At 32.1% G+C, this 23,182-nt stretch overlaps 2 protein-coding genes across 2 annotated transcripts; one reads left to right on the top strand and one right to left on the bottom strand.

Annotated features, from left to right (window-relative positions):
* Nucleotides 1–1,889: 1,889 nt before the first annotated feature.
* On the top strand, nt 1,890–6,508 carry LOC145623722 (2-Cys peroxiredoxin BAS1, chloroplastic-like). The gene is made up of 7 exons (XM_081676583.1): nt 1,890–2,273; nt 2,929–3,003; nt 3,158–3,239; nt 3,329–3,408; nt 5,459–5,584; nt 5,978–6,091; nt 6,192–6,508. Exons 1-7 carry the CDS (start codon nt 2,046–2,048, stop codon nt 6,306–6,308), a joined length of 822 nt encoding a protein of 273 aa, XP_081532709.1. The 5' UTR covers nt 1,890–2,045; the 3' UTR covers nt 6,309–6,508.
* Nucleotides 6,509–8,363: 1,855 nt separating this feature from the next.
* LOC145610542 (cytokinin riboside 5'-monophosphate phosphoribohydrolase LOG7-like) lies at nt 8,364–14,131 on the bottom strand. The gene is made up of 7 exons (XM_081665861.1): nt 13,799–14,131; nt 12,502–12,599; nt 10,821–10,851; nt 10,235–10,334; nt 10,030–10,100; nt 9,072–9,215; nt 8,364–8,779 (listed from the first exon to the last, which is right to left on the bottom strand). Exons 1-7 carry the CDS (start codon nt 13,907–13,909, stop codon nt 8,684–8,686), a joined length of 651 nt encoding a protein of 216 aa, XP_081521987.1. The 5' UTR covers nt 13,910–14,131; the 3' UTR covers nt 8,364–8,683.
* Between the last annotated feature and the right edge of the window lie 9,051 nt (nt 14,132–23,182).

Below are 23,182 nucleotides of genomic sequence, written 5' to 3'. Positions count from 1 at the left end.
AAAGTGAAAGTAAACTAGTTCAATTTCCACTTCACCTCCCACGTATGAATTTTCACTCACAATGACACAATAGTACTCTAAATGGTCTATTCTCGTATGATTATTTTCAATTCAGTTCAATTCAGCTCCTAATTTTCTTTTTTTATAAAATATTCAGTGCAGTTCAGTACATCTCTAATAAGTTCAATTCAATTCAGCTCAATTCAATCAACGAGAACAGGCCCTAAGTCTCTAGATTGATGGCACTAGGTCAAGTCGGCCCAAAACCCAGCACGGAAAAGGCACGACTCAACATGTTATTGTGTGTGTCAAGATGTGGGTTGAGTCTAGGCCGCCTTTATTTGGGAGAAACACGATAAGGTACAACACAACCTAGCCTGGCACGACAAAGCACGCTAAAATCAATGAAATTTTGCTTGGGCACGGAAGTTCGTCACGTGAGCTTGGGCAATACACAAGCCAACTTTTGAAAATTTTGGCCCGGCTCAACACAACACGTAACTCGTGGAGTTGTGGGTCAAGCCAAGGAACAAACCTAACTAACCCCAAAGCACATGAGCCCAGCACAACCGACCTAAAGCGATTTTTACTCTTAAAGGGTCAAGGTGGCAATCAAATTATTTAAATTAAATTCAATTCGAGCAATGCATCAAATGTGTGGAGATTGATATTGTTGTAAAAAAAAAAAAAGTTTGTGATTGTTCAAGCACAACTCTTCTCGTCATTTAACCACTATAGAGATATTTTAACAAAACATGTACTACCTCCGTTAATTGTTATGTGCAAGTTTGGGGTATTATTTGTGAGATATAAAAAAAATTTCAAAGTTGCACATAACTTTTAACGGAGGTAGTATATCATAAAGTTAATTAGAGAGCCAAATCACGCAAGATTCGAGTCATTTGGTCCAATAGATAAAGTTGACTGAGTTAAATTGACGTGCACTTTTTAGATCATGTCTATAAGTTGAATCTAAATTAAGGTTAAATGCACAGAAAATCAAGTTTTCAAGCTTGCATAAGACTATTGAGCTAGGTTTGACCATGCTTTTGGGACAAATTAAGGTTGGATGCAATTGATTATGTATAATGTATCATGGTATCGGAAATACTTCTCTCACATTTTGAAGGTTCAATATAGATGTGATGTCACAACAAAGTTCAATTCTACATCTACAATCAATTGCATCAAATTTTATTGATTCCAACGCTACAACATCAAAAGCACCCCCTTCTTAAATTAGGGGTGGCAGTTTGGGTCAGCATGTCGGGTCAAAAATAGTGTAAAACTTAATATTGTTACGAAATATGAAACTTGGGTCGAATCCAGTCGAATTCGGGTTGTTCGGGTTTCTCTCAGTAACTTCGGGTCGGGTTATCGGGTCGGGTCAGAGATTGTCAGCCCTACATGGCTACATGACATAGTATTGTATTATAGAAGATAGTTTTTATCAACATCAAAGATGATCAGTTGAAAATGCAAATTAATGTTAACGTGTGATAAATTAACATTACCTTTTTTTTTTAATAAAAAAAACACCTTTAATATATTATTGTTCTTATTTGTAATTAAAATTAATGATTTATTCAAACAATCCTTATCGCTGGATCAAATATTGTTTGATGAAAACATATTCATATTTGTACATCTTTGAATTTATAAGAACTCGATTTCTTTAATTAGTCACTTATTAATAAACCCTTTTTTTTTTTTGAATAAAATAAAAATAGTCTTTTTTTTTTTTTTTTTTTTTTTTTGGTTTAATTAAAAAACGACAATTCCATCAATTTGTGGAGAGAAAAAGAAGTAGAGTGATAAGTGACCATTTTCTGGAAAAGTCTAGAAAAAAAACTTTACTAAAAAAAAAAAAAAAGACACATCATCAGATTCATCACACACCAAATAACCAATCTTCCATTTCCACACACTGAAACAGTCTACTTATCCACTCTCTCACCAACCTTTCTCTTCACACCATTCATATAATCTCACTTCAATTTCATACCCAGAAATTCGAGGAGAGAGAAACTCAACCTTCATCAACAATGGCGTCTGCAGCTTCATCCTCTGCTATTCTCTCTTCTAATCCTAGGGTTTTCGCCCCTAAATCTCATGCTCCAATGGCGGCTGCTTCCGTTTCTTCTCTCCCTAAACCTTTCTCCCAAACCCTAACTCTTTCTTCCACCTTCAATGGAAAATCCTTCCAACCTCCTCGCTCTTTGTCTTCTCGCCGCACTCAATCTTCCAGACGCAGCTTCGTTGTTCGCGCTTCTGTATGTCACTTTTTCTTCATTTCAATTCATTCATTCATTCTTCATTTTTTCAATTAATTTTGTAAATTTATAATGATTACTGTATTGTATATTCATCATTTTGATTGGAAAAACTGCTGATTTGAATGTTGCTCTTAATATCTTGAATTCGGTTTAATTGACGAATAATTGATAGACTGTAGATTGTAGGTTGAACTGCATTGTTAATGTGTAATAAGTATCAAATTATCACTATACATTTGTGTAAATTGGAAATAAAATGAGGTGAATTGACAGCGGGCGATTCTGGAATTATGAATGTCAAGTTTGAAGCCTTTTGTAATCTTTGATTATGAAAAAGTAACATTATATTTAAATTGTGTGGTCAATCTATTGATTATAATCGATATAAAGTCAAGAAGTGTTACTTTTTTTGTTGTAAGATAATACATTTTGGCATAATGTTATGGCATAAGATAGTTAATTTTGCGACGTAATTGTAATTGTAATGTGGCCTATTATATTGGAATGGAGGTAGTAATTATTCTTGTTAGTCCCTTTTACACATTACGCTATGATTATTGGGGTACTGACTGTTGTGTGGCAGTTATCATATGATTCAAGCATCAATGTTGGCTATAACTTGACCCTTTTTTTTCTGTCTTTTTTTTTTCAGGCTGACCTCCCCTTAGTTGGAAACGTTGCGCCAGACTTTGAGGCGGAGGCTGTTTTCGACCAAGAATTCATCAATGTAATTTTCGCACAGACAAATTTATTACAATAGTTGCATATATTACAAACATGCTTCACCCATCCGATTTTGGATTACTTTGTTTTATGAGTACTAGTTCCAGTCAGAAAAGTTGGAAAAGGGTTGGAATCTGATTGTTTTAACTTTCTTGCAGGTTAAACTTTCTGATTACAGGGGAAAGAAATATGTAATTTTGTTTTTCTATCCTTTGGACTTTACATTTGTTTGTCCTACTGGTTAGTACTCTGAATCTAAAAGGCTAGTTGATGTTTATAATTTCCAAATAAGCTCCTTACACCCTTTGCTTTCCTTTTTGTTGTTGTAGAAATCACTGCTTTCAGTGACCGTCATGCAGAGTTTGAGAAGTTGAACACCGAAATTCTAGGTGTTTCTGTTGACAGTGTTGTAAGTATCTCTTGTCTTTCTCATTTTTTGTTTTTTTTTTTTTCATTTTGCTACCATCTTGTGCTGAGTTACAGTTGTTTATTGGTTGTGGCTTGCTTACATTGTTCTCATCTGTGATGTATTTTGTGTTCAGCTAAAAAATCTAAATTTAGTAGGAAACTGATTCTCTTCACCGTCTCTCCTGCAGTTCTACCCTCTTATTTATTGATTGTGCTTTTTACATGCAGCCTACACTTTTTATTCTGTTAATTTTTGGTTGCCAAAAATGTCTTTGTTGATGAGTGGTGACCAAAAAAGGATGAAAAGGGGGACAGGGGGGCACATGACAATATGACATTCCTTTTTTGCAAGAAATAAATGGCGGATACGTCAATGTGGTAGTCATGGAGGACCAAAAAACAACCTTTACTAACATGGATGATAATTCTATGAAGATTTCTGTTACTAGTTATGATTGTAACAGAAGATTTGTTGTACTATACTATAATGCACAAGAACATTAGAGAAATGAAATTAATGAAAAAGGTAGGGAGAGCTGGGGCCTGGGAGGGTGGAGAGTCAGGAGACTACAAATTGATGTTAGTTTCTATTGAAATGGAAACCTCTCTACACCATACAACTATGAAAAGACTAGTGGTTTCAAAAAATTATTGCTACCGAAGAACGACTGTGGGCAACATTAGCAAGTTCTACTTTAGGTTTATCCCATGAAGGCTCTTCGCTTTATTTGCGGACAGGAATTTAAGTTTTGTCAAATGATGATCTAGAGCCCAAATTATTTTTATCTGGTGATTTAGTTAGGAGTTATGGGAAAATGGCATGTAATTTGCAGTATTCATTATTTGGATGGCGATGGGGCTTTGGTTAAGCAGTTACCTTAAGCCATACTTTCTTAATCAACTCAACTAAATCTGACCGCCCTATCAAATGCATAAATTATACATACATTGGTAAAGGGAATGTGAATTAGCGTCACACTGTCCTTCTGCACTTCATCTGTGAATTAGGAGTGCCAAAAGATAGTCTGGAGTGTCTATAACCTTTGGTATGTATACTGTCTTTATCTAAGTGGACCAAGCCTATTTGGATGACCTTTTGGGAGTCAATGGAGGATATCCTCTAGGAAATATTTCTAAGTAACAAAGAATAAATTACAATGAACTTGAGAAAAAGCATGTGGGCCAATTGCCTTGAAGGAGCACCCGGAATCACATCAATAATTTGGATTATATGGCACACTTTCAGATTGCCTTCCTGAATAATACTTTTGCTATCTGAATTATAATTGAGTTGAGCTAAATTCTGTACTGTTTTGGTGTGCAACAGCACAGAATTATGTGCTGTAGTCAATATATCTGTCAACTTGAACATTTCCCAATTATTTACTTCTCTTGCTAGTGGGGTCATTGTCAATGGGAGGTAGGGATGAGGCTGATGCAAATATTCACTTCTCTATGTGAGCTGTAGTGCATTTTTTTTGGCAGAGCAGTCTCTAACTGCCTAATTTTGGAATGTTGGGGGTCTTGAGGCTTTATATTTAGGCAAATTTTTTACAAAATTCATGGCATAAGGTGGATTTTGTTGTTGTGAATTTTCTGCATAGCCTGATTTTTTATAATATCACTTCACAGCGTAGCTTGAAAACTCTCTTCAATCTATCTGGATTTTGCCCTTGAATGTTAACCCCGCAATTAATTTGACTTTATCTCTTGGCTTTTCTATTGAGTAGATATTAACTTAATTCAGAATAGTTTTCATTGTGATTATTTTCCTTTAACTTTTATTGTGGGACAACATTATAATTCATGGAACATGCATTAAACCGTATTCCATGAACCATACCCAAGGCATTACACCAAAATTACTAATTACAAGTAAAGACGATATAAAGTACCAAGTACCAACCAATTTATTCACAAGGTTTATGTACACATTTCCATGTCAGATATCCTTTCCATATAGTATGTTCTGATTGTAACATTTTTAGCACTTTCCTCAATTCTGTATTAGTTTATCCGTGTAATGGTTGATATAATTGTTTATTGTGCAGTTCTCACATCTCGCATGGGTCCAAACAGATAGGAAGTCTGGTGGTTTGGGTGATTTGAATTATCCCTTGGTTTCTGATGTCACCAAGTCTATCTCAAAGGCTTTCAATGTTCTGATCCCAGACCAGGTATGCATGAATCACTTTTATTGTTGGAATGGTAACACTCGGCTTCTCGGTTTTCTGGCTTCAACCATTAAATAATGAATTTGGTAGTCTTTCACAATTTCACACATTTGCTAAACTTGTAGTCTTTCACAATTTCACACATTTGCTAAACTGTTAAAAGTAGTATAAGTAGAGTCTGGCGCTCATTTGCAGTCTTTTCTTGTAGTAATAGTGTAATACCAACATTCCCTGAAATTCATGAGGAGTGGGCTTAATAAGTACATGTGTTCAGCAGCTTCAGTCATTGATGGATGTTAGTTAAATTTTTAATCTTGGACCTTCAAATGCATAAATATACAGTTATAGTGTTAATATTTCTGTTTATTTGATTCATCTTTTGTTCAAATTTACCAGGGAATTGCATTGAGAGGATTGTTCATCATTGACAAGGAAGGAGTCATTCAACATTCAACCATCAACAATCTTGCTATTGGTCGTAGTGTTGATGAGACTCTGAGAACACTCCAGGTATATAAATCTCAAATTGCCACCCTGTACTTATCCTTTCACTGGATTGGAGAAATGTTGAGTAGTGTTGTGTTTCATCTCTTTTAAACTGGTTTTGCAGGCATTGCAGTATGTGCAGGAGAACCCTGATGAAGTCTGCCCCGCAGGGTGGAAGCCTGGGGAGAAATCAATGAAGCCAGACCCCAAGCTTAGCAAGGAGTACTTTGCTGCCATTTAAGGAACACGATTGACTCTGCATCACATAGGAAGTCCTGAATTTTTGTTTTCTGTATCATGATCTGTAATCTTTTGCGAAATTTGAGCTGATTCTAGGGAATAAATGTCAACAATTTATCTATGTATCGCTTTTGTAGCAGATCCAATTGTAATGGTTTAAACTATTATCATTGAGCTATTTGGATTGTGTGCTTTGTTGTAGCTAGCAGTACAACGGAGAATTGTTTATTTGTTTATTAGAAGCACTGCAAATTGCTCAACTTTGAGCATCGTTTTAGTATGCATATCAACCTCTCCTTAGTCATGGTGATTTCAGAATTCGTAGTAATTTATTATACTGTCAAAGCGTCATTTGAATAGGATTCCACCTATTCTGATACATATACGTTAGTAACTTTCTAATCAGATTATTTGAAGAAATTGCCAAATTGGAGTGGGAATAATAATGATAATGGTCATTTATAATTAGCACACCCATAGTTATTAGTGGGTGTAAATGGGTGACTGGGCTTATCCACATTACAATCACATACTACATCAAGGCCTTTAACTCTGAATCCTTATTGCGTCCCCAAAATCCAATAAAATGCTTTGTTGGAAACGATTTTCTAAGAAATGATTTCTAATTTTCCACAATTGTTTGTCAAGGGTGGGAAATAGTTTTTCAAATAGATTTTCTTAGGCTAAGCAAAACTACCCGAAAAACTGATCCGTAACCGTTCGGAAAATTAGGGTATTCGATCTGATAACCATAATGGTTCGAGTACCCGTTTCGATAATTTGTTATCAGGTATGGTTATTGGGTATCATTTTAAAATTAACGGTTATCCAATTTGATCCGATAAGCATTTTTTTTGTTGTTTTCTCCACTTAAATCTATATTTTTTTTAATCTAAATTCTTACCTTACTTCATAATCACTTTATAATATCAATGATTAGTAATATTATTAATAACTTGGTGAAAATCATATGATATTGTTGTTAATTAGTGGTAAATTATATCTAATAAGTAATAACTATATAATTAAATTTAATTATCATTATTGGGTACCCGATAACTGATCCGAAGCCGGGTACCCGAAGTACCCGAACTTATCAGTTCGGATTATGGATAACACTTTTAAAGACTTTGATTATCGTGTACCCGAACCGTTAGTACTAACGGTACAGGTATCCATCCCATGCTCACCCCTAGTTTTCTAATAGGGGAAAACATTTCCATTTGAAATTGAAGTGATACCACATTTTTTTTCTTCTCATTATTCTTAATTTTGCTTTCGTCTCCTCTCATCCATTTTCTTGGTTCCACTCCTATATTAGTTCGTGTCCGTCGATATGTCCAATTGTTATACATACGAAGTAACATATAATGAAATTAGGAAGTGGTTGTTTTATTTATTTTTATTTTTTTTTACATTACATATAAATAAATTGGATGGATTGTATAAAACTTTGTCAAATTCATATGCAACTTAAGTAGTAGTATTTTTTGGACGGGAGTCCAAGTCCGCGATCCAAATACATTTTTTTGAGTCCAAATTCAATCCACTTCAGTGCATATTTTTGTAAAACTATTAATGGGGAAGAAACACAATGAAGTTCACAAAACTTGACCAGTTGATCACTTGATAAAAATAAAAATGCGGAGGAAATACCATGTAGTTTGAAGAACCATTGTTAATACGAGAACGTGACTACTTTTCCGAACATCAGAAAAATAGTATGGTATAATCTCAGTCTGGTTATAATTTGATTTGATAAAATTTTGCACACTATCACCCATAAACTATGGATTAGCTTTTGGTTGCATTAAGAAGCACAAAAGCTTAAATATGAGAGACATGAAAAAATTTGTAAGCCAAGTTAATTTATAATACAATATTCTAGACACTATTACTTGTTGCTAAATGGCTAAAATGGCTAAGAGCCAGAAATACAATTTAAATAAAGCTGAGATTGTTAAATAGTAATCCTAAACTTACAACAAAAGTTTGCCACAATTTACGTTTGATCAATCTACAACATCACAATATGATGAAGCATAAAAAAGTGGCAAAAAAGTTTGGATAATTCAAAATTAAATTTGTACATCCAGAGATTGACCAAGTAACTAATAGTTTAGGCTAATTTTTTTTGCTTCATTTTTTCCATTGATTTTTGTTAAAACCATTCGTTTTCCGGTCACGTATACAACCAAAATGGGGTGGTCAATTCATTTGTCTAAGTACCAAAAAACCAGAGGCCCCTTTTCCTTCCTATACTAAACATTAGATTACCCCATATATCAGCATCACATATCACTGTACTTTTGTGTATGCTATAGGCCGAGGCCCCCCCAAAATTCCGAAAACCAGCAGCAGCACACATGAGCACGGTTATGTTGTGACGCCCGATTCAGAGACATAATTAGGCCTCTCCACTTCCTCCCAGATCAACTTAGACGACAATTCATCGATCTCGGGGACATACTCCTGCTAGCCCAAAGAGTACAGAATTATTATGTGGAGTAATTAGCAAGATTGCTAACTTCGATAATGCATAGGACTAATTAATTAATCAATTCTAGCTACCCTAAGTGTTGATATATTAAAGATAAAAATTTGATACATTCCTTCCCTTGATTATTATATGAAAACAGCATACTTTCTTGCATCCCCGCGACCAGACAATAGCGAGTTTAACAGTTCTAAATATGTTTATATATTCGGTCTGTCAATTAAACTGTCTTACTATTGGTGTAATTATTGGATATTGATTAATTACCTCAAGCTTTCTAAACAATTCTTTGGCTGTTGGGGCTGACACAATGATCCCACGAGACGTTGGAGAGATAAAGCCTTCATCAACGGCCTTATCGATAAAAGATAATAAGCAATTGTAGTACCCATCCACATTCAACAGACCCACCTGTATTATAAAAACAACAAATTGCACAACTTCAATCAATAGATACTAACCATGCTTTTCAATTATATTCTTATTACGATCGATGTTGTCACGACATACATCAATCAATTAAAATGTTTTTAATATGTCGTGTGAGATGGAAGGAGTTCTTAGATCACACGCAATTGAAAATTCGTCGAAAAAAATCTGATTCCCTGAGGGAGATACCCTCAGGAAACCTCTCAATAATGATGCACCATGACTATGTAACAGCATAAAATCTTCTTAGCATGTTTCCATGTGAACTCACCCAAAGAATCACATGCATTTTCCATTATTATCTATCCTCATCAAATCTCCTATTTGATCAAATCTTCATTAAATCTGTTATTTATTTCGATTATTAAAGCATTTATACATAATCAGTCGTATAGTCGGTAGATGTCATGGCAAAGGAAGATGTTGACTACTATGCTTTAGTACAAAAAATTATGACGATAGTCCACAACGAGCATTCAAAAAACAATCTCATATTAAAGCTTGGTCAAAAGATGGAAAGGAATCATTCTTTTAACGGAAAGCCAACAATCCAACCGTCGTAATCCATTACACACTTGTTGGTTGTTTCATACTCTAGGGACATTTACACATCAAAAGCTTGATTGGTAGTTGGTCTCTCCATAACCCATGCATAAAAACATCTTCATTTTTTTTAACTCTGGCCTACATCTTTTGGTGTCTACTAATTGTTTCTATTCGCGAAAAGAGAGGATAATTTACACACGTCGTTTTTTTTTAAATAAAAGAGCATTTCAGGTAAAAGTAGGATTCATACAGGTTTTCGGTGTATTCCTAGCTGAGCGTAAGTGATGACTTCTAGAAGTTCTTCAAGAGTGCCGTAACCACCTGATCATACACGGAATGAACACGTTAATTTAATTATCATTTAATAATCAAATCAAATAAAGTAAAGCAGTATGATATCATCAATCCAAGGCCTATCCACGTTAAGCTTAGTTAGACTAACACGAAAAACATACCAGGTAATGCAATGAATGCATCAGCTTGTTTAGCCATTTCAGCCTTCCTCTGGTGCATGTTTGATACAGTTTTCACTTCCCCAACGGTTTCACCAGTTATCTGCCCAGTAAAATTTTACGTTAAGAAAAGCTATCATCAATATTCAACAACACCACAATCCAAACTAATTCCAAGTAATTTTGACAGGATCAAACTGCATGTATGTTGATTAATAACAAAAACCGTATCATATTCTTATTATATTACTTAACCAAACTATTTTTGTTACAGGTTTTTTAAAGATTAAGTAATTAGTGGGTCCACTCTGATCCACAAAAGATAATTAGCACCGAAGAGTTTATAATAATAAAGAGAAACTCAAGTGTATGAATGTTTTGACTAACAACATGGAGATAGTACAAGCTGACTTTTGCTTTAGAGCTAATAAGAGGCAAAGAAAGCAACACATGTATGGAAAGCCAAGAATGTAGCCTTTTATTTTTCCAAACGACGATGACTAGCCTACGTAAGCAGAACAACTTAAAGAATATCCCTTTATTATAAAACACTAAGCTAACCACCCTATAATGAGAATGAGATTATTACCTCTTTAGAAACAAGGCTCTTTGGAATGACCCTGCAAGTTAAAAACAACCACCAAAAGCAAAAAGTAAGTTAACTGATTTGTTGGCACGTCAAACTTCTAAACGGAATCATTATGATCTAATTAGCTTTAATTAATATTCAACAAAGATGTTCAAACATTCAAATAGCATACACGTCAAAGCATTTGAGTGCATTTGATTGATCTTTACAATAAGATAGTAGATAAAATATAGATTAGCTTTAGACCACAAAGTTAATAACAGAAACTACAAGGCACTATTGTTTAAAGTAAACAAGAAAAGAAGCCATCAACAAGAAAAGTAGCCATCGAAAATTTATCAATAATCCGCTCACCATCTCCGTTAACAAAATACATCTAATGGTTTAAAATAACAGATTTAGACATCCATGAAAGTATATTTATTGAACTTATGCTCATAAAAATAAATACGAGTCATAATCACCTCATCTAAGAGATACGCAAAATCATTTAATCTCGAGTTTTACTCCCCGTCCCTTATTTTTTGCCCCATATGATTCAAAAAGCTCTCACAAACAAGTGAGCCATGGAGCAAACAAAAAAGAATTGAGGAAGTAGGTACAGTTCTCATTGAAACTGGTAGGTAAAAGAATGGTGCAAAGGCATGTAGCTTAGGTTAGGTACTTTGAACTAAAAGATGAAGAAATTTTACTAGCTAGTAGGATAAGGTTAACACAGTGGCAAAATCAAAGATCCAAGAAAAGGGGGAGTATGTCATAAAAATCAAAGCTTAAAAATAATATGACAAGTGTATTTGCAGAGTGAAAAGTTAATCCTTCTACCAAACCTTTTCATGTCAAAAAAATGTGTATGGGAATAAGGAGAGTTCCTGTAAAATAGCCTGACATGGGCAAAACCCAATGGATTCAACTTTACTTTTCCCATCTGATCAGATCAAACTAAAAGGGTATAACAACTTTTGTACCAGTCATTTTGTAAATACTTAATTCATGTAACACATACAATCAAACTCTTCCTTTTTTCTTGTATGGGTAAAACATTCCTCACATATCTCAAGAAACTTTATTTTATGTGTTTTTTTGGTAATACAAAGTTTTCTTCTTTAGATATAAATCCCAAAATGAACTCAACTTTCAAGGGTGGTCATATTGTCTAATCGAACATTCTTTAAGTGCTCCAATATTATATAACACGCAAATATATTTAAAACCATCAGAACTTTTTAGGCTATGTTATCGAGATTTGGATACCAATATTCAACACGCGTACATGTTTTAAGTATCTAACTTAACCAATTTTATTGTCAAATGATCTGACATGGGCACTTGATGTGAAATGATGAATCAAGTCTAGCATAAGAGCATAGAGTTCTTAGAAGCTCAATAAAAATAGTTTTTGCATGGTCTAGGATGAAGAGAAGTTTAGTGATACCCCCACACCCCACTTCATAGAAGAAGAAGAAGCAAAGAAAAGGGACAATTATGAAGGGGGCAGGCAAAGCAATGATGTTGCTAGACTTTGAAAACTTAGCATATAATCTTTAATTGGTTGACATATCCATTTACAACTCAATAAACAACACATAGTAGCATACTACTCCTAGATAAGTAGATAGTCTCCTAGTACTAGTAGTAGTAATTTTTAGAAAGAGAAAGAAGAGAGAGAAAGTAAGGAACATACCCTAGAACATGGCGCCCACCATCATGAGCTGCCTGAGAAACAAGACCCATCAGACCCACGCTGCCACCTCCATACACCAAATCAATCCTTCTCTCCACCTTCAACACAAACACACACATCCAGAGGTAAATTAAAAATTTATAAAAATTAAAATATTTAATATTGAGAACAAATCAAATTAGTTCATATTGGACACGTGTCAGAAACCCACAACTCACACAACCTCATTAAATAAAAAAGAAAAGGAAAGATAATTAAAATAATCATGATTGTGAACCATATGCCTAATCTATAACAAGTCTACTAAATATAGATTTTATTAAAATAATTTTATAAATGTATAATTGATTTTCATGGCCATAAAAACAAAAAATATTGATTTTTAAATTTAAATTAATTTCATTTGTTGGTGGAAAATTAATGGAAGTAATTGAAACCCCATATGTCACCACCCCACGCTTTTATGGGTCATGATATCCAACAAGCACGTTTGTTTCCCTTGAGAGCACCAAGGGAAAATCATAAACTTTTAATCTTTTTAATTTTTTTACCAATATTTTTTCGAGTTTTGCTAAACGTAGCCCTAAAAATGTACCAAGTCGAGAATTTATGATAAAATCACACGTCAATTGCTTACTTGGTGAAATTGAACGTCTACTATGTGCCTATATCTTATAATTGAACACTTTAACATGTAATTTGCTTCTCTCTTCTCTAATTAATTATGTTTAATGAATATAAATATAAAATAAAAAACTCTAGGAAATTAAGGGGGAAGAAAATGGGGGGAAATAGGGATCATGCAAGAAGGCTGTTTCACTGACAGACAGATTACAGCTTGCAATAATTTTCTCTCTCATGTCAAAATTAACCTTTAATCTTCCTCCATTTTCACCAAATTATTACAACAATTTTACACAATTTTCAAATTTAGAAACAAAAAAGATTAGTGTAAAATAATAGGGTTTAAAGTGGGTAAACCAGAAAAAGTTACAATTCTGCACTCATTATCGCTCAACTTAAATACCCCATCAATTTTTTTCATAAAAATTCTGTCTTTTTCACTGTCATTTTCACAGATTTTTGTGCAAATGTTGCATAATACAGAGCATATAAGAATACCCAGAAAGATTATTCAACTGCATTACAAATCAGACCTTCTGGGATTATAAATTTACCCAAAAAAAATAGTTTATCTTTTCCAAAGATGCAATTTTTAAGTTTCTTAATGCAATAATTCAGAAAATAAATAGCAAAAAACACAGGGGATATTGGAATTTAGTAATAAAATTATTACCAGTTCATTGCCAAGCTCAACAGCAGCTTCTTGGTAGCTTAATTTCTTGCCGGAACTGCTTCCACAAAACACACAAACCCTCTTGAATTTTGACGGCTTTGTCTCTTCCATTTTTTTAAATTTAATTTAATTTTCTCTCTCCTAAAAAAATGTACAAATAAAATTATAAAATTCAGAGAGACTTGGAAGAAAAAGTTGAGAGAGAATAATGTAAGAGAAGAATGAGAACAAAAGTTGGGATATGTTTGCATATGCAATGTTCTCCTATAAATATAAACCCACCGGTCCATCCGGGTAACGCCTCTACCAAGTAACCATTTTTTAATGTCTTATTAATTTAACATTATAATTTTATCTATTATTTCCTTCGTTTCTATTTAGTTGACGCGTTTGATTTTGACACATATATTAAAAAGAAGAGAGAGAGTTAGAGAGAATGTAAAAGCAAGTGTGGTAGTTTGTAAATACAAGGTAAAAAATTTACCCCAAAACAAAACGTGTCAACTAAAAAAAACTTCCTAAAAAGAAAGATGTGTCAACTAAAAAGAAACGGAGGTACGGAGTAGTATATAATTTTATTAATACCTCTGTTACAGGTTACGTGCAACGATTAGACATTTTTCTTCTCTCCTTTATGTCAAATCGTTGCACATTACCTGTAATGAAGGTAGTATTATGTCATGGGGTAATAAGATTTGTTATGTTTAAATATGTGATGTTGATGTTTGCTTTTGAATTTTTGGTCAAAGGACTTAGAAGGTTAACTTTGATCTAATTGGGTCCCATAATGACTATATATGCTATGTCTAAGTGCAATACAATTAGAAAATTATTTATTTTTTAGAAAATGAAATGATTATGAATGGAATCGTTTACCATCTTTGATGGCTTGGTGGTTACATACTTACATACTAGTGAGAAAAGAAATTTAATTATGTGATTATAGCTTATAAATGGTTTTCCTTGTGAGAAATTAACTTCTATATAAAAAACCAATTATTAAAATTAGATTGTATGAAGCTATTTTGTAAAATACTAATAAAATCTACGTGTTCATATTTGTTATTTTCATGTTAGAAGTTTAGAAAATATAATACAAACGGATCGATGTTGACTATTACATACGAATATACGATCATGTTCTTTTGAGCTTTTGGGCAGAGTAGGGTTAGCAAAACAGCATCTTTCAACACTGTAGAGCATAGCAGAGCAAATTTCAGCATAGTATATAGCATTATTAAGGCTTAGCTTAGGACTTGTTCTCTTCAACTTATTTCACATACTTATTACTTATTTTTTAATAAATTCATATTAGATTAGAAAAGATTCAGATCAGACCAGATCAGAACTTTTGATTATCATTTACTTATTGCTAAATATCGTTAATTGGGTATTAATTTTTTTTTATAAAAATTACATATTTAAAAAGTTCATAATAAGACGAATCTAACAAGATCCATTTTGATTATATTTTTCTTTATAGATTAGTATTAAAATGCGGTCAAAGTTTATCAAATTGTTAAATCAGATCATAAAAATTCAAATGAGACTATAAAAATTCAGATCAGATCTACTTGTTTCAGGTGAAGAGAACAATTCCATAGTAGCTCAAAAGAATAGGGTCGTACTGTAGTATTACGTGATCATCCATTTTGATATTTCTTTAACTTTTTTGCCTTTTGGTACAAGTATATACAAGTATTAATTTATTCCCTCCCCTTTGCACCCACAAGACTACATCCTTGTGTTTCTCCATCATATTTACATTATTAGATTTCATTCTCATATTGTTACGTTATAAAGAATAAACCGTCTTCTTAGATCTTTCATCAACACTTCAAAAGTCAATAAAATGCACTTCATAATATCATACTAAGGGCGTGTTCACTTCAGCTTAATTTCAGTACAGTTCAGTTCAACTTTTAGTTTCCTTCTCTCATAAAATATTCATTTCAGCTCTATTCAGTTCAGTTCAGTTCAGTTCAGTTCCAATCATTTCAATTCAATTCACTAAATATGTACAAGCCCTAACTTTAAATAACAATTTATTATTATTATTTTTTTTTTTTTTTAATTTTTAACATAACAGATACGTCAATGAATCAACTAATAACATCAATTTCACCTACTTTTGCTAGTAAATCGTTTTGTATTTATGAAAACTCATTTTTACTAATTGAAACATAGCCTTAAGCCCTTAATTGATTAAGATTGAGTGTTATGACCATTAGAGATATTTTCATACTTAAACCAAGGAGAGAAGAAACTTATTACGAGTAACAAATAGAAAAAAGACAAAATGGACAATCCACTGATTTTATGCTCACAATTCACAAATAGAATTAAGAAAATGTGGAATGATGTAAACGACAATTAAGGGGTGGATCATCGTTTGTGCCTAAGTTTTTCAGAGCACAACAACTTTGAGTTTAATTGGTGATACATACACGTGGAGTGTTAGGCTAGAAAGTGTAACCAAGTTGTGCACCAAACAACCAAAAAAATTAATGGTGTCCAAAAACAAATCATCATCACTTCTTTCATTTCAATATTTCATATCGATTGCATTTGCATGCTCTTTTGAGTCTTTTCCCATTACTTAGTAGCTTACATGGCTTAGTATAAATTTGATTAAAATGTCTTTTCTCCCTTTGATAGTATCATGTTGTCATCAAAACATTCGACATCTTTTGAAGGCTTTTATCGACTTAATCCATTCATGTCCTTGAAACTATAGAGAAAAGATAAGGTAATTCTTATCCTGCTAAGTACGAATTCATACTTACCAACATGTCGTGTATGGAATCGGTCTACAATAAATTATTGTAGATCCAAAATTTAATACTCTAAAATAATATAGTCACATTCTAAATAATATAATCACTTTTTTTTTTTTAGATGATATAATTATCTTATTGTGACTCATATTTTGAATGATATAATCGCAGTTTAAACAATTTAGTGACATGATATAATTATTTTTTGAATGATTTAATTACCGTTTGATACTTTTTTTAATGATAAATTCACTTTTTAAATAATACATTTACATAATCATTTTTGGATGATATAACCACTTTCGTAATACATTTCTTATGATATATTTGATGATTGGGTGCACAATAATGTCTTTTCACACTTTTTGTGTTTTTTTTTTTTTATTTTTGGTTTATAATAGTGATTTCTCCCTCAAAAGAAAGGGTTTTCGATCTCCTTCGAAAGACAAGATTTTTCGATCTCCTTCGAAAGACAAGGTTTTTCAATCTCTCTTGAAAGACATGGTTTTTCTCCTATTTTGAGGGGGGGATTTCTTTAGCTTAAAATCTGGGATAATAGATCTGATGGATTGCCTTGAAATTGTTTCATTGATGAAAAATTATCCAGGGTCGCAAAGGTTTTCAATTTTTCGAATACGGTTAGATGATTCGATAGAAATCATCCTCACGACTACAAGGGATTGTCTCTCCAACAAGACTGTATTATCCAGCGATATAAGCGGAAGATATTCCACATTGCAATTAAGATCCAATTTGAATGAGTAAAAAATAGGAACTAAGTTAATTTAAGTGAGCATGAGATAGCCTTAAACAAATATTCAACTCCCAAGATCTTTAAAGGTCGCAGCACACAGTTATTGCTAAAAATATTGTTGGGTAAATAATATATGGAGGTTTTTGAACTATCAGGAGTAGCTAAACATTTGTAAAAATTATATGATAGTTATTTTTACTATCATTATTGTTAAACTCAAGAATATTGTGGAGAAAACGGCTTGGCCTTTGCATTGATAATCATCACATATATATGCACAATACAATAGAAAATCTTACTTGCCTAAAACTCCTAACAAGATAAACTTAACATAAATACAATATTAACAAATATAACCAAACCGGCTCTAATAATTATGGCATGTTCACTTCACCTTAATTTTAGTTAAGTTCAGCTCCAATCAGTTCAATTCATCAATTCAGCTTAATTCATTAAATGTGAACATACCCTTATCTTAAATTTTTATTAGTTGATTTTGATATATTTTTTATGTCAAAATAAATAAAATGTTTTTCTTATTTTTTTTAAAACATTTTTATAGTTAATTTATTACTAGTAATTAACTTTTAATTTCAGTAATAATAAAAACTGTTTTTTTTCCCCTAATACTAAGGCCCTGTTCTCTTCACCTTAAAAAAATAATATTAAGTAAAAATAATTTCAGTTCAGTAAAAATAAGTTCAGTTCGATAAAATTAATTTCAGTTCAGTAAAAATAATTTCAGTTCAGTAAAAATAAGTTCAGTTCAGTAAAATTTAGTTTTCTTAAAGAAGAATTATAATAGAAAATCAGTAAAAATAATTTCAGTTCAGTAAAAATAATTTCAGTTCAGTAAAAATAATTTCAGTTCAGCAAAATTAAGGTGAATCAAACAGGGCCTAACTCACCAAACGCCACACATCATGTAATAGATTGAGTGTTGACCAAAATCACTTGAAAATTTATGGCAAATTAGAACAGTGAGAATCAAACCCCTTCAATAACCTAAAGATCGAATTTAAAATCTCAATCTACTCGTAGGGAAATCTATTTAAACAAAATATAGTTTAACATTTAATTTCATAATTATTTTGACCCGAATTTGAAAAGTCTAAAAGCCCAAAACTAGGCTTATTTCCAATGGATTCAAGTTAGGAGTTGTAGTACATTAGTATATGACTATATGTAGTACTAATAATTAAGTACTAGACCATACTAGCACGTTAAGTGGTTAAGGGTATCCATCTTATAAAATAATACAAAAAAACTATTGCAATTATGGACGGTAGAACTATAAATAATTTTATGAAGAGAGATTCTAAAGATTAAATTAATTGTTCCAAAGATTTATGAATCACTAATATTAGATTTGTAAGATCTTGGTTTCGATTGTACAGTTAGTGCTTAGTTACATTATCATTATTTATAATTTTCTTTACATTGAACATAAATTGAATGAACAATCTAATCCTTAATTTGTAACAAATTTTAATTAATTTAGCTAGACTTATGTACAGTTGTCTTACAGCCAACAACAGATCAAGACAAATTTATAATCTAAGAACAAAGGAGAAGTGGACAAAATACATAACAAAAATTATATATAAATCCCTAAAAAAAGGAATGTAATTAGTAGGTTTTTTTTTTTTTTTTTTTTGTTTATTAATTTGTTTTATAAGTCCAAAATACTCAATTTTAGCAGCCAACTGGTAGATTAGATATCATGAATCGTATATACATGAAAAATCCAATATATCTTCGAGAATCTAGGGATGAATTAGCCAAATGGTGGCTTTTGGAAGAAATTTAAGACGTGCTAATGGATATCATCTAGAAGACTAGAATTATAGAAACCTTATTGGCTTTTGAAGTTGTATGTTTCACTGATAGTCTAAAAGATCGTCAATATCACCTAAGTCAGTTGGTAAAGTTTTGAAGGAGTGATACTCATCGTATACCATACAAATTGATTTTCGTTTATATCATTACCCTTGAGCCTTGGAGTACTGGCTCTTGAGTCTTGATCTACTTATCCAAAATTATTACCCGTACAAAGGTAGAGTTTCCATCTCCCAATCACAAGCTAAGGTAGAGAGTTGAAGGGCCACAATATTGTTGGATTAAAGAGAGAAAAACCACGCTTTTTAATTGTTGATCAGTTCACTCCACAAGGAGGTTGTGGCTTACAACGTTTGCCCACAAGTGGGTTGTGAAGTAGGCTTTTTATATCTTCTTTATAAGAATATCAGCCTACTCCACAAGCAGGTTGTGGCCAACAACGATTGACCACAAGTGGGTTGTGGAGTGGACTTTTTGATGTCTACATTCATTCACCTTTTGGCATTCTCCTTCATCTCTTGGATACTCTTGTAATCTCCCATTAAAGTGGTTGTTTATGGTGATTTAATCAACTTCTATATGATTCAATCACCCCTTTGATGTCTAGATTCATCCTCTTGAAACTTCATCCTTGGCTATAAAATTAGCTTGGTTATTTTTCATTGTTGATATACATCATACATACACAAAAAACTAGCTAAACACATTTGTTCTTTAGGCATAAGTTTATATGACTCCACCTCTCATCCAAAAGTGCCTTTGAGTGAGAGTGGTGTGTAACCTTAGGGAACGTACCGGCGATATAATGTGCACCCCACTTGCGCCGGAATTCGTTTTCAAAGGCAGTGACGAAGTCACGCCACACCATCTTCCTTTTGATCAAACTATTGCATTATTCATTCTATTATTCGTAGCCTTTGAAACACATATTTTACAACAAATATTTCATGAAAATGACGATGATTTTAAAATGGTGTAGTATCTTTATAGTATAAGTGTATAACGTTATTGTTATGAATTTTTCAAGGTGCATTTTGCTCACCTTTGAACAATATTTATGTGTATCAAAGTTGATCAAATCAAATGTAAACGTAATGACTAAGCTAAGGTTCTGTTTTGATACAATTATTTTTGCTAAGTGTTATGTTTTTTATTCATTTGTTTACTTATTTTAAAGTTTCTTTTTTTTTTTTTTTTTAACATAAAGGTTTGGATTTACTTAAGCGCAATGACTAAGGGCCTGCTCTGATACGATTATTTTCAGTTCAGTTCAACTCTAATAAGTTCAGTTCGGTTCAGTTCAGCTCTAATAATTTAAGTTCAGTTCAACTCCTAATTTCCTTCTCTTATAAAATGTTCAGTTCATTTCAGTTTAGTTCAGTTCAACTCTAATAAGTTCGGTTCAGTTTAGTTCAGTTCAACTCAAATAAGTTCAGTTCAGTTCAGTTTAGTCAATCAGAACATGCCCTAATAAGGTGTTTTAATTCATATTAGTTTTGGAAAACAAATAAATCCATTATTATTATTATTATTATTATTATTATTATTATTATTATTATTATTATTATTATTATTATTATTATTATTATTATTATTATATCAGAAAAAACCTACAAAGTCAATCAATTTACAAGAAATTAGTGGGGAGTCGAGATACAATCTGGGCCCCCACCCCTCTAGCTATAGCGAACCCGATCCTGCTGAAGATGTGAGCTGCCGCACGAGCACCAATATCCTGAATCTTAGCAAACGCTTGAACCCGCTTCAGCAACGCAATAGCATCCTTATCTAATTCCCCCAACGAAGAAAAGGAGAAAGGAAGAAAACCGTAGCCAATAGCCCTGCAACGCGCCCCATACTTGTCCCGCTTCCGCTGAGCCGCCGTAGACACAACACGACCAGGAACGAAGGAGGTTGTTATTATTATTATTATTATTATTATTATTTTCACCCTGATAGAGCCCCATTGATCTTTTTGATAAGCGTTTAAGGTTTATCTACAGGGTAAAATCGTAGTATCAATAGCAAAATTGCTACTTCAGGTTTTCAAATATCAGTTTTACTGGTAAACTTATTTACGATATTGCAATTACTTTTAACTTGTACAACTTATTTTACTTTTAACCAAGCTTATATAAGAAACCCAACTAGCGACGTACTTTTTTACATCGTGAGTTAAAAGTCCAAAGAGTTTCAAACCGAAAGAAATGTCTAAAAAGGTCCAACTATATATATATATACTAGTATATAAATTTTATCTTTAATTGCGTTGATTCGGTCCAGCGACAAATTAAAAAGCCCACTTTTTCCTTTCTTAGCATGAAGGCCAAGACAAATAAATTTATGCATGTAGAAGTAGAATTTGCCGCTGGGCATGAGCAAAGCATGCACATTGCACAGGCTATATGTGATTAAACTCAATTTAGTGTTGAAAATAATACCATAGTACCTCAATAAAGGCCAATTGACCTGATTGGTAAAAAAAAAACTTTATCCGACGATAATTTGGTAAAAGAAAAAACTAATCATATGCGACAATTTGGTTAAAATAATAAACTCCGCCAACATTCAGCCCAAAAAATCTAATTTTTTTCGACAAACCATTTAAAATCTTAATTTCATTTGTTTTTGTATTTTTAAATTTATTTTTCCCATTTTAAATATCGAATTAATATGTCATCCTTTTTATTTTGCTAAATATAATTCTGATAAAGGGGTATGAAACTTAAGTGAAAATTGATAGTGAAACATTTTTTTTTCTTGAAAAAAGGGTTGGTAAAAAAAAAAAAAACACGAATAACGAACTAAATTAAGCATTCGCAAGTAATTTGTCAGAAATTTTTGTATTTTTTTGGCTTAAATGTCGCCTGGGATTATTTTATTTACCAATTTATCTTTTAGAGTTAACTTTTTTTACCAAATTGTCGCGAAAGTTATTTTTTGGAGCAAAAGGGGACTCAGTTCACTTTCCGGTGAAATGTGACCTTGGTTGTTGGAAAAAAAAAATATGCAATCTGGTTTCTCTTTGCCAATTTTATTTTAAAATTTTTATCCCAACAAAAAAAGTTGTTATAAATGGTTTTTTCTGACAATATTTCCTTATTATTTACTAGATTTATTTAGTCTCAATAATAAATTCTATTTTGAGTATATTATGTGATTTATATATTTTAAAAAGTGTTCCGATATAAATATATAGTGAAAACGTAAATTAAATTGAGGAATTAAACGAGGTAGATGCTTAAGTAACATAATAAGTGGCACATTATTTAATGTCAGATTCTTAATTATTTAAAGATTTTGCTATATATATATATATATATATATTTTGATGCTATGCTATAATGAAATTATGAGTGTACAAAAGAACCTCAAATTATTAGGGTGATAAAATAAACTTCTCAAAATATAAGAAAATAATTTTCAAAAGAGGAATAGAGAATCAGGTTAATAATAAAAGGATATATGAAGGTATTGAATGTATATGTAAATTTGCATGGGCGGACCAACTAAGGAACAGGGGGACGACTTTCCCTCAACTTTCAGAGAAAAAAAAAACAGAGGAAAAAGAGAAAAAAAAAAAGAAAAAAAAAAAAAAAAGCAAGAGTAAAAAGATTTCGGGAAAAAAAAAACTGGGAAAATCAATTACATAATACTAAAAGCGAATCTAACATGACACTTGTCATGTTCTGATTAAAAATTTTCCCGCCACTTTTTTCTTTCCAATTTTTTTCTTTTTTGTACAAAATCTTCATTAATATTATTTTATATATCCTATGATATTTAACTTTCAATTTGGCAACTATATACGAAATATATTCTATATGCATATCTTTCAAATTTTTTATAATAGGTATTTTTGTATAATAAACAAACACATAATAAGGTAATATATTAGAATAATAAAATGTACTACTCCCGTACTTCGTATCATTCTACAACGTATTTTTTCTTTGAAAGTTTTTTTTGCTCTAACCAGGATTTGATACTTTAGCTATTATCATATATTTATTG

This window comes from Chenopodium album, chromosome 3 (assembly GCF_948465745.1).
Source record: "Chenopodium album chromosome 3, dcCheAlbu1.1, whole genome shotgun sequence".
Classification (NCBI taxonomy): Eukaryota; Viridiplantae; Streptophyta; class Magnoliopsida; order Caryophyllales; family Amaranthaceae; genus Chenopodium; species Chenopodium album.
Note: the sequence above shows the minus strand (reverse complement) of the source record. Positions and strands in the feature narration are given on the sequence as shown.

Coding starts and splice junctions, on each gene's coding strand:
- LOC145623722 (XM_081676583.1), top strand. CDS start 2,046: ATGGCGTCTGCAGCTTCATCCTCTGCTATTCTCTCTTCTAATCCTAGG. Junction 2,274..2,928: donor GCTTCGTTGTTCGCGCTTCT/GTATGTCACTTT, acceptor TTTTTTTTTCAG/GCTGACCTCCCCTTAGTTGG. Junction 3,004..3,157: donor TCGACCAAGAATTCATCAAT/GTAATTTTCGCA, acceptor ACTTTCTTGCAG/GTTAAACTTTCTGATTACAG.
- LOC145610542 (XM_081665861.1), bottom strand. CDS start 13,909: ATGGAAGAGACAAAGCCGTCAAAATTCAAGAGGGTTTGTGTGTTTTGT. Junction 12,600..13,798: donor TTGAGCTTGGCAATGAACTG/GTAATAATTTTA, acceptor TTTGTGTTGAAG/GTGGAGAGAAGGATTGATTT. Junction 10,852..12,501: donor GGTGGGCGCCATGTTCTAGG/GTATGTTCCTTA, acceptor TTTAACTTGCAG/GGTCATTCCAAAGAGCCTTG.